The sequence below is a fragment of the Seriola aureovittata genome, chromosome 2, assembly GCF_021018895.1.
Source record: "Seriola aureovittata isolate HTS-2021-v1 ecotype China chromosome 2, ASM2101889v1, whole genome shotgun sequence".
NCBI classification, from domain to species: Eukaryota; Metazoa; Chordata; class Actinopteri; order Carangiformes; family Carangidae; genus Seriola; species Seriola aureovittata.
In genome coordinates this window covers 18,914,901-18,926,069 of record NC_079365.1, presented here as the reverse complement: position 1 = coordinate 18,926,069, position 11,169 = coordinate 18,914,901, and the positions used below count along the sequence as shown (strand labels likewise).

At 43.2% G+C, this 11,169-nt stretch overlaps 1 protein-coding gene across 4 annotated transcripts in view; it reads right to left on the bottom strand.

The window, feature by feature from the left end:
* Positions 1-3,093: 3,093 nt before the first annotated feature.
* Positions 3,094-11,169, bottom strand: part of pax7a (paired box 7a) — a 48,084-nt gene continuing 40,008 nt past the window's right edge. For all 4 annotated transcript variants that reach the window (XM_056405655.1, XM_056405671.1, XM_056405664.1 and 1 more), the window contains 2 exons: positions 7,254-7,503; positions 3,094-6,019 (listed from right to left, as the gene is read on the bottom strand). In XM_056405655.1, the coding sequence (XP_056261630.1) occupies positions 5,904-6,019; positions 7,254-7,503 (366 nt within the window). In that variant the 3' untranslated portion in view covers positions 3,094-5,903. The remainder of the gene's footprint in view (positions 6,020-7,253; positions 7,504-11,169) is intronic.

Sequence of the window (11,169 nt, the reverse complement as noted above, 5' to 3'; positions counted from 1 at the left end):
TTTTTTCTTCTCCTTTCGTTATTTAAAAACTGCTTTAAGGGAGGTGTGCATTGGTGCGTGTATGTGTGTGTGTGTGTGTGTGTGTGTGTGTGTGTGTGTGGATGTGCACACGTGTATTTGCAATATTGGATAAATAAGTCAAGTCCCTTTATATAAACTACACGTAAACTGATCACATGTAATATAGGTAAAAGAGTCTACAATTGGGACAGAGTTTCTGGTAAATAAGACGACTTTAAGCTACGACAATACCCTATTTGAGCTCCTGCTTTTTACTTATACATGACAGATTATCTATCTATAATACCTAAGAGGGGTAACCATGAAATTCAAAATACCCCAAATGTTCTAAAAATAAGATTTTCTCCCTATGCAAAACACACATTTGGGAAGAAGATATATGCACACCAAGCTGTGCGTCTGTGTCAGTGGGATCCTTGAGGTGACGAGCACAAAGCTGAGGCTCAGGTACACGGCGTATGCTGGCATAATTACAGGATTTGGGGGATTATTATACTGTAAGTGCTTTCATGGCGACAGCTGGGAGCTTTTTACTCCCTGTGACACATAATCTCGAAGAATAAAACCAAGACCCCCAGAGCATCTCTTAATCATTTCTTAGCATACCTGCACACGGCTCTGAACTCAGTTTCTGAAGACAGATTTGTAAAATTAGAATATAATTATCATATCTGGTAAAATCATTCTAAAGTCATGTTTTCAAACATATTTTCTTTAAAATGGAAACATTTTTGGCCTATTTTTCTTCACTGAAGGGCCCCGCTGGCTGTTTGTGTTCTACCCCCTTTTTCTTCTTCATGGCTTTCCTGACTCTTCAGCAGCAAGTTATTTATCACAGCATGGTCAGGTTGAGGAGCCTGGTCCTAAATTAGATCTGAATCATAGCCTCTATTCCATGGCTCATTCTGAAAGTGAGTATGACCAGGCTGAGGTTGTGACTTCTCTATCGCTGCCTCCTGAGCGATAGGGCCTCCTGGTCTCTACAGCGAGGCTCAGGAGTTTCATTTCCATCCCTGTGATCTAAACAAACCCATTACCGCCAGCCATTTATGCACAGGGGCAGTACGCAAGCCCCGGGCCTGAGGACACAGCCCACAGCTAAGCTACCGTGGCACAGAGCCACCTTCAATGGCCGTATGTCCATATAGAGAGCGGAGAGAAGGAACGGAGAGCTCGGGCCTCTGCACTTTATCTAAACCACTCCAGAGAGGCGAGTGGAATCGGCTCTTGTGGACTCTGTTTATCCTCTGCTCCTGTAGTCAATCAATTAGGGGATCAAAGGAGGAGATGAGGGAAGTGTCACAAAGCTCTCCCACACAGCGCTGCCTGAGCTGCCACCTTGTCCAGTCTGAGTGACAGCAGACCGCAGGGAGACAAAACTCCTGGGCCGGCACCTCAGGAGACAAGCTGGAGCAAAGGGGACAACCATGGCACATGCCAAGGTCTAATCTGGACAACCAGAACACAAACTTTTAGAGGAATATATGAGCGATGACACATGGGAGCCAAAAAGCCACCTAACAATGCGCATTAAATATGTTGAGAGGATCCACTGAAATCCTTCAGTCTCCTCAGACTGAACCCATATATCTGTTTAATAACTGACCATATTCCTGCCTCATTGACATGCTTCCCCAGAACCCACCCTACAAAACACACGTGTGTTTTGTAATTAGACATTGAAGAGTATTTTCCATTTGCATCAAATTAAACTGAGCCTTGATGATGATAGAGCAGTGATAACACTGCAGTTTGTAGTTGATCTGAATCTGTAAATCTAAAGGGAAGACTAAATATTCTGCATCTATTTATACTCGCTGAGCTGTTTAAATCTCTCCAATATTTAACAAAGTATGAAATATGAATGATAGTTACCTCATGATAACACAGTCTGAATAGAAGTTTATTCAGATCAGTACTTACTTTATTTAGCATCAAATTTATCTCCTAATACAATTTGATGTTAATGATGTTAATAATTGTGATTAGTGATGCCTTTAATTAGTTTCATTTAATTGCAAATGAACATTAAAGTATTGGTTATTATTTTGTGGTATATAAAATGTAAATACATCTCTCAAAGCTCAACTTGGCATGATTTCCTAATTTGAACAAGATTATGTATAGACATTTTATAGCTGCAATGAGTGTAGACATATCCAACATGTTTGAGATGTGTTTAAAATCAGTCAGGAGTGAATGAACATACCTAAGACGTGTTTGACATACCTCCAACGGCGCTGAGGGTAAAAGAACTGAATGAGCTCCAGTGTCCTGACGTGTAACATAAAGCACATCGGATGCTTCCGTACCACACTGGTTCGTTCCCCTGCATTCACACCATACCACAGAGATTTGCAGACAACATTCCCCGGCCAGCAGCGGGAGAGGAGAGCGCTGCTGGTCAGCGGGCAGAATGAATGACTTCCTACAGCTGCAAACAGACGCACAGACACACTCTGGCTCTGTGTCTCTGAGTCTGGGACGTCTGAGCTCTCATCACTCCCTAATCACATCACCAGCACTGGAAGAGTCACTGGTGGCCCGCTGGCTCCACTAATGTACTTGAACACACATGGAGGACACATGCAAACACAATGTGCATATACTCATGTATGCATATGTGCACAGATGCACACATAAACTTCTATTATTTTCATTATGAATTAATTGGCTGGCTTTTTTTTTGTTTATTATCACATTTTGACTCTATTAAATGTCAGACAATAAAAGAAAAAAAAAAAATACCCATCATAATTTCCCAGAGCCCATGGTGAAGTCTTTACATTTGCCCGACTGACAGTTCAAAACTCACAGATACTCAATTCACAATGACATCAAACAGGGAAACGCAACAAATTCTTAGATTTCAGAAGCTTGAACCAGAAAATTAGCAGGATGAATAACTTAAATGGTTCCTCAATGATCAAAATAGCTGTTGATTAATTTTCTCCCAGCAATACTTCATACACACACACACATAGTAGTAGAAAAGAGTTCACACCTGCTGCGTTAAAAACATGCAAAACAATCAACACACACAGTAAAAAAAAAAGAGACAAATGTCAGAAATCAGTTTTGGATCTTTAATTGATAACAGTTACGCCAGTGTTACAGTAAACACACCAACAGGCTGAAGGTAGTAAATACCAATACAAGTTTCCCACTATTCTAATACTTCATACAGCAGAATAAATTATACCATGATAATATACACACATGCGGAACAGAAAAAGGACTAAAGCAAAGCACAGGTGTCAGAAAGCAACTAAACAGGTTAAGGGTCAAACAGACGGGAGGGGGGATAAGGAGTTGTATGCTTTAAATATCCAAATGTTTATTGACGCAAGTGTTAGAAATGGGTTTGATACACTAAAGACGATTCTAAAACTCTTCCTTTTTAAAATATACACGAGTGAGGCGTCTAAGCGGAGCAGTTGGAGCTGCTGCGATTCAGTGCGGAGTCAACGTTACTTTGACTTTTTCCTCCGGAAGTCTTATTGGTCCACAAATCAAACGAGACTCGATTCAGTTTTCCCAGAGCGGAGAGGCTGTCTTCACCAGCTTCATCATCATCATCAATATCAATATCAATATCATCATCATCATCATCATAATCATCATCATCGTTATCATCATCATCATCGTCATCGTCACATTTGAACCCAGTCCCACACCGAAGGCTCAGGAGTTCGGGTGTGTTAGGTCCATGGTCCAGTCAAATCTGGTCTGCACGAATAATCAGTCTGTAAGATCAGGTGGTCAAACACACCCTCAAAATGCTCTGACGTGTAGAGACGGTTCCTCCAGCCACCTGTTCAAATATACAGTGGTCCCGTGGTCCAGGGAGTCTGTCTGTGTCACCAAGCTTTCGTTTTCCATTGAGCTCAGTTTGATCCTCTTTTATACAATTTTAATTTCAACATTTTTAATGGAATTTATATTTTACTAATTTATACAAATTCATTCCAACCCGGGCCAAAGACAAACCAACCTTTTGGTCATAACAGGTTAAACCAATTAAATACAATTAAAAAAGAAAACCAACAGAAAACAAGCCAGTTAAGGAAACTCAAATCAAACATTTACTTCCACAGATCCCTTGCTTACCTACCACTCAACATAGTTTTGTTTTAGTATAAAACATACTCTTTATAAACAAACAATACACACATCTGCTCCAGCTACTTTACAGTTTTCAGTTTTTAAAGGCGACAAAGAACCAAATTCTGTCTTGAGATAAAGTTAACAATTCTGTGTACATCATCAATATCACACTGATGCCAATTAAAAAAAAAAAAAAAATCACACACATCTCAAGGGGAACAGCTGGTCCTGGATCGTGTCAAGTCAACTATGAGTGCTACACAAATGTCTCATATTCACTATTCTTTAAATGTTTTTTTTTTTTCTTCTTTTTTGTACATTTCAGTGAGTACGTCAAAGTGGAGGATTAGAGGGGGCTCCGGTCCAAACCAGAGAGGGGGGCCAATCAGTGGTGTTACCTGTGCCCTTTCACAACTGACTGGATTATATGATTTTTCCAGAGTGCATGTGAATGGCACAGCTTGTGTGCTTTTTAATCTCATAACAGAAAGCGCTGGAATGCTTATATTCGTAAATGGAGCCTGTGGAATGTTTCGAAGGAATGCTTATTTAGTCTGAAAGTGGAAACCGACTGAAGGCGCATTTACAGAATGTGCTAATTACTCTATAAAAACAGAAATACTGGCTGGTAATGGGAAGGGTCACTGTGAATTAGCTTTGACATTATATTTGTGTGATTTAATCTGCTTTACACTGTTTAAGTCACACAGGATTCCCTGGCAGATGGGGATTTGGGAGGAGTAGAGGGGGGGAATTGAGTTAGCCCTCCTTGGCAAGGTCCATATTTCTAAACAAAATACATTAATTTCCCCAATCCTGTTTTTGCAAACAATGCCCCCCTCCCCATGGACCGCGGCTAAGGATGGGATGGAGGTTAGAAGGGGAAAGCTATTGGCCGCCAAACGTTGCTTTAATTCCCTGCAGAATCCATCCAGCCAGACTTCCCACAGAGTGGCCAAGTTCTTTAGGAATGTCAAGATGAATATGAAAGTGGGAAGGTCAAATCGCTCACGAACATTAGAGCTCAGGGAACAGGCAGAGGAACAGCAGCTTGGAAAACAATCATCCTCTCTTGTGAGACTGTGCCGACACGCAAACATGCACACGCAACAGACACTCACTCCCAAATCGTCTCAGTCATCCACTGTGTTTTACACACCAACATCTAACAGAGAAAAGAGATACGAATGGAATCAAAGAACAACATAAATCACATTAACCATAATCATATAACAGCAACAATAATCTTAACAATATCAAAAAGGAACAAGAATAAGAGTCGCTCAAATGATATTGGCTTTGTTAACTACTATGAACAGCAAGGTCAAAGTACATGTTGTTGATGGCTCTAAATGTGTGCTGGACTGCAGCCATGACAAAGAGGAACCGGGCCCAAGGCAGCCGACCGTTCTTGGGTCGTCTGGGGTCCTGTCTGGCCCTCTGAGCAAAAACAAAACAGGGTTTGGGGTAGGGGTACGAGTACAAGGAACAGGAAGGGGTGCCCAAAGATTGAGAAGAGAGGGTGCAGAGCCGCCTGATGGTTGACAATGGTGTGAAAAGTTTAGTTCCATTCCCAGAAGAGCCTTGTCACACCCGCAAGCGTCACTTTCTCTGGTACACAGCAAGGCTGCGTGTCTGTGCGCTGATGTCACGGCCGGGCTGCAGATCGAGCAGCAGAGAGGCTGGAGCTGGAGTTGGAGTCCAGACTTGATGGAGCATGGAGGAGTGGGTGGCAGAGGGTGGAGGAGAGACGTCTAAGGTGTGTCCCGAGGGCTTCAGTAGGCCTGTCCCGTCTCCACCTGCAGAAGTCCCAGCACGGCTGAGTGGTCTCCAAGTTTCATCCTCCTCTGGGTGGACAAGCTCACGTTCTTAGCTAGGTAGTCTACAGCAGCTGCACGGAAACAAGAAGACAGAAAAAAACAAAAACAAACACACGTCAGACAGGTGGTAGATTCCTCAGACATATGTCCTATTCACTTTCATTTCATTCCTTTGATTAAGGTTGAAATAAGTTGTGGCAGAAGCCAGTGAGTCAAATGAAAAACAATTCACTGAGAGAGAGTGAAAGATAAAAACCCCTCCCCTGTCCCTTGTCTGAGGTTGGCACGCTGCTGGCACAGAGCATGTGCATCCTGGTAAAGTCTCCATGCTGTCACTCAGATGGGTCCCCGTGTGTGTTCTATGTGCCAGTCTTCATTACACTTGGCATCTCTGATTTCATGCCCTCCACACTCCACATGGCCGATCATTTTCATCCTCAGACAGCAGCTCTCTCCTCTCTCCTCCATTCATTACCCATCTACTGTGCTCAATCACCGTCTTAATTAACCTCACATCAGCTCACATCCGCACTGCCATCAGTTTCGTGCTGCTGACAAAACACTGGTACGCACACACACCAAACGTGACGGATTGGCACGCGCTCACATGCATCCATGCACCACAACACAAACACATCAACAAAAAAGAAAAAAAAAAGAAAAAAAGAAAAAGAAAACCAGCAGATGCACAACCCACCAGCTCACTACTAGAACCTGAATATAAATACAAACAAATGTCGGCTAGCTTGGCGCTGGCTGGCTTGTTGGGGAAGTGTGCTTCATTTTACCTCTTATGAATGGCTGTGACAGCATCAGTCAATTATGCTAATCTAATAAAGCAAACTCTTTCCTGCCCTGAGGGTGTGTGCATGAGTGTGTATGTGTGTGTGTCTGTGTGTGTGATGGAGACGAGAGAAAGAGGGAAAGCGAGAGGTGGGCAAGAGGACACTGTGGCCCCTGAGGGTGTGCCGTTCTTTGAAGTGGTCCTCTCCTCTTACCCATCCAAGTGGAGTGGGGTGTGACCGAGGCCGCTCTCTAGGAGGATGGTGGTGGTGTTGGTGGTGGGGTGAGGGTGTGTGTGTGTATGTGTGTGCGTGGGGGGGTCTTTATCAAGAGCACGTGTCTGCCTTGACCAACCAGGGTGCAAAGGTCAGGAGGCTCTCCTGCCTGGGAGCTAGGCATCACTTCATAGGCTTTTTAAATGTAGTCAACTTAAAAGGATAGAAACAAATGACCTGCTCTCGTTGGACACACGAAAAGACAAAAAGCACTCAGTATATAAATGTTAATGAATGGTTTACTTACTCTGGCCGTACTGGCTGTACTGGTAGCCTGCGGTGACAGGATCCACGCTGTAGCTGGTGGCGCTGTAGGTAGGGGGGCAGTATGACTGGGAGGAAGCCAGGCTGTCCACACTCTTGATGGTGTCAGAGCGCTGGCTGCAGCTGGCTGAGATGGGGTTGGAGCTCTCCAGGCTGCTGTGCAGGGGGGAAATGGAAAAGTCGTGCTGGGGCTGGGAGGGTACGGCGCTGGGGTTACTCAGGATACTCATCACCTGGGGGGTAAGGGGAAACGGAGGATGTTAGAAATTTGGAAAATTGAGGATCAAAGCATTGACAGAGTTGAGGGAGAGTACTTTTTTTTCTCCTGCAAATATAGTGCCATCCTAGCACTTCACGGTAAAGATGCTCGATAGAAATACACCATTTCAACTTTGAAATAGGGAATGGGAAAAACTTCCCCATCGTTTTTTTTTTTTTTTTTTTTTTAAGAGCAGGGTAAAGGATACAAGGAGGGTGATGAGGTTAAAAAAAGGAGAAAGGGAACAAGAGAGACTGTTTCCATTAGCTGGCGCTGCCAGTAAGTGTTCTGCTGTGGGACAGAAGGGTCCCAGGGTGATAATAGACCCACCATCCGTGCCAGACAGCCCCTGTCCCGGAGCCTGAGGCCTGAGCCTGAGCCTACAGCACAACAAGCACCAAGGGAGTCCCTAATCCCTCGCCCCTAGCCTACCCATCTCATGAATAGTAATGGAGTTGGAACTGGTAAATGATCCCCTCAGATCCCCACACAAAGTAGGCTCCACAAACCTCACTGAGGGGCCCGCTGATATTGCAGGTTGGGGCTCGCCTGAATATTACAGTGTGTATATTATTCATAGTGCATAAAAGCTTCCAATTCAATATTCTAGATTAATGTAATAGCATGTGACATTCGTCAGAAGAAGGTCTCAAAATATGTTAAAATGGAAGAGATTACCTCTAGTGCTACTCCAGTCTGAAGCGCAGCGGCCCTGAATGCTGTGAGGAATTTTGTTTTCTTGTGCTGCAAGTTTCTTTAAATGAAGAAGGGAAAGTGGCGAGTGTGTGTGTGTGTGTGTGTGTGTGTGTGTGTGTGTGTGTGTGTGTGTGTATGTGTGAGTGTGTGTGTATGTGTGTGGGAGGGGGTGGTAAAAAAGAGAATTGTCCCACACATGCTTCCCTCCTATTGCAGGGAAACCTTCCTTTCAACATCAGGTTCATGTTGAGTTTCGCTATGCTGCACTGGCCTTTGGCCCCTTGGCTGCTAAACCAATTAGCCCATCATGGAGGTGGTTACACAGGGGTGATACACATGCAGACATATGTTTGAATGCATGCACACACACACACACCCACACACACACACACATATGACACAACCATATAGGCAATGCAGGGGCAAGCCAAACAGTGCACAAATGATGCACTAAGCCAAGAATATCCCACAGAGGGAAAATCAACCATATTCTGCAAATTAATCATATCTTTAGAAAAGGCCTCCCAGGAAATTCGAAGCACTCAAATCACATCAGAAACATAAAGGCTGGTTAGTCATTTCCACATGTTAATTCTATCAGTATGGAAACCCCCATCGTCCCCTCCACATCTGCAGACAAAGCATGTGACATGTATCCATAAGAGGGAGATTCATGGCCCTCTTCATGCTGGACACATGTGATGCTCCCTCCCATATGGAGCCGAGCTGCGCACTCTGAGGAAGATGAGGAGTGTGAGTCCTGATGGTTTGTGATGGTAGAAAGTGAAAGGGGGGTGGGGTTGGGGGTGGGGGGGCTTGTTAAGTGTCCTGAGCGAGACAGCTGGAGGGCAAGAGTCCATTTTAGTCATTGGTTAATTGAAGCTCGATTACATCGCTTCCTTATGAAACAGAATAGCCAACAATTGGCTCGATTACTCTTCATGCTCATAAAAGTTCTTCAAAAGAAAATGACTTCCTATCATTGACGTTGCTGCAGTTTTGCTATTTTAGTGAATTAGGATGGATCGGCCGCTTATGAGTCTGACAAGTGTTGTCATCTGTGAGGATGTAGCTATCCTTCAAAAAAAGAAAAAAAAAAAAAAAAGAAAAAAAGAAGAGGATCCTGTCTTAATGATTGAAGGGTTTTCTAGAGGGGAAAAGGTAAACTCTTCTGGAGTTATAAGGTTTTTGTTAGCTGTGTGCAAATTGTATTTTTTGCTCACATAAAAATCTGACTGCCAATCCTCCCAATCTGATGAAGGTACAGTTAGAGGTGAGCTCATCTATAAGGTGCCGGGTCGGATTTGAGTTGAGAGCCACTTCAGCCTCTAAACACGACTCAAAGCTGTCTGACTAGTCCACATCTCTTATGTTATCCTTGGGTCAGTTTTAATTGCTACTTTGATGTCGCCATAAAGTTCTTTCAGATCACATTCAAGTGTTACTTTAGCTTAGTCACATTGCTTTAGTCACATTAGCTCGTAAAAAACATTTGCTGCTGGATACCCTCACATACTACACACTATGTAAAATAAAACTTTATAGATATTAAATTCTGGCATAAAGTGTAGTATTCCTGCTGGTGGTGTTGATTCAAAACCCCTCTCAAACTCCTGGCCAGCATATTTGGGAATAAAGAGCTTTTTCTTACTTACTTACTTTCTTACTTTTTTTCACATATAAAATACACACAGCTAGACATTAAGATGATGTGATTTTGGATCGACCAGGTTGTTGCTGAAACAGTATTTGATGCTGTTTCAGTGACTGACTGTCATTTGCACCAGGATGTAGCTCAGATTTCTAAAGTACACATCTCAGTGTAAACACAGGTACATTAAACACGACTTGTAGAGTTTAAATTGGTGTAAAATCTTAGAGCAGAGGAAAAAAAAAATCTTAACTACATTATGTTTCCTAACATACTTTTGTGGAGAAACACTCGTTCCCTGCGTCTCTCCATCCCTCTCTACTTCCCTCCCTCCCTTCCTCCCTCTCCACTCCTCTCCCCCAACCCCTCACCACCTCCCTCTCTTTCCTTGCATACAGCGTCCTCAGCAGCACCAGAGTTCGTTTGTTGTTTGACGTTGTGTGAGTGCTGGTTTGGGAGATAATGCGAGCCAGGACCTAGTTTAAAGGACAATGCTCCAGGGCGTTCCCTGCCTCTCTCACACACCCCTCCCCTCACCCTCTCCTTCTCCTTTTTCCGCTCCCTCTCTACAGATAGATTACTTTATAAATAATAATAAAAAAGTAATTAATTCTCTCAACTTCTGAGCCCTCCAGCCTGTGGCGAAGTGAATGGGGAAGTGTAAATTGATACAATGTGCATCCTTTCAGATAAATAAATAGTGCACTTGAGACACAAAAAGAGGCCCTTTCATACCTCCCTAATTTCTTCAACAGTCAAATTACATTTTTTTTTTGTCTGCACGAATGTTTGACGAGTTGTTCTTTGTTGGATTTCCTTCCAGAATAAAACAATGAGACAGAGACAGAGCTGCGAGAAACACTGGGAGAGTGAGACAAGAAAAAATAAAAACAAAAAGAAGGGGAACAAAGTCAGTAAAGAAAGAGGATGCAGATGTGCAGCAAGACCACTATTTTTTTTAAATTGTTGATGTTATTGCACTTCTACTATTTTATTCTAACACCTTGTGCAACACTGAAATATGCAGCACTATGTCTTTTTAAAGTATGGACTTGACGTATCTTAGATCCGTGACTCACAGAAACCATATCGCAACTGTTTGTCCCCATTCAGGTAAGTGACGATAACAACTGGGCACTTGAACTCTTGTGTTGGACTAAAACAACACAAATTCACAAATGTAAAGAGGGGAAATGGAGCAGTGAAAATATGAGAGCCTATGGAAAGAGGGTGAGGGGGGGGGCAGAAGAGAGAAGAGAAAGTGATATAGACTGAGTGAGAGGAAAAGTGGAG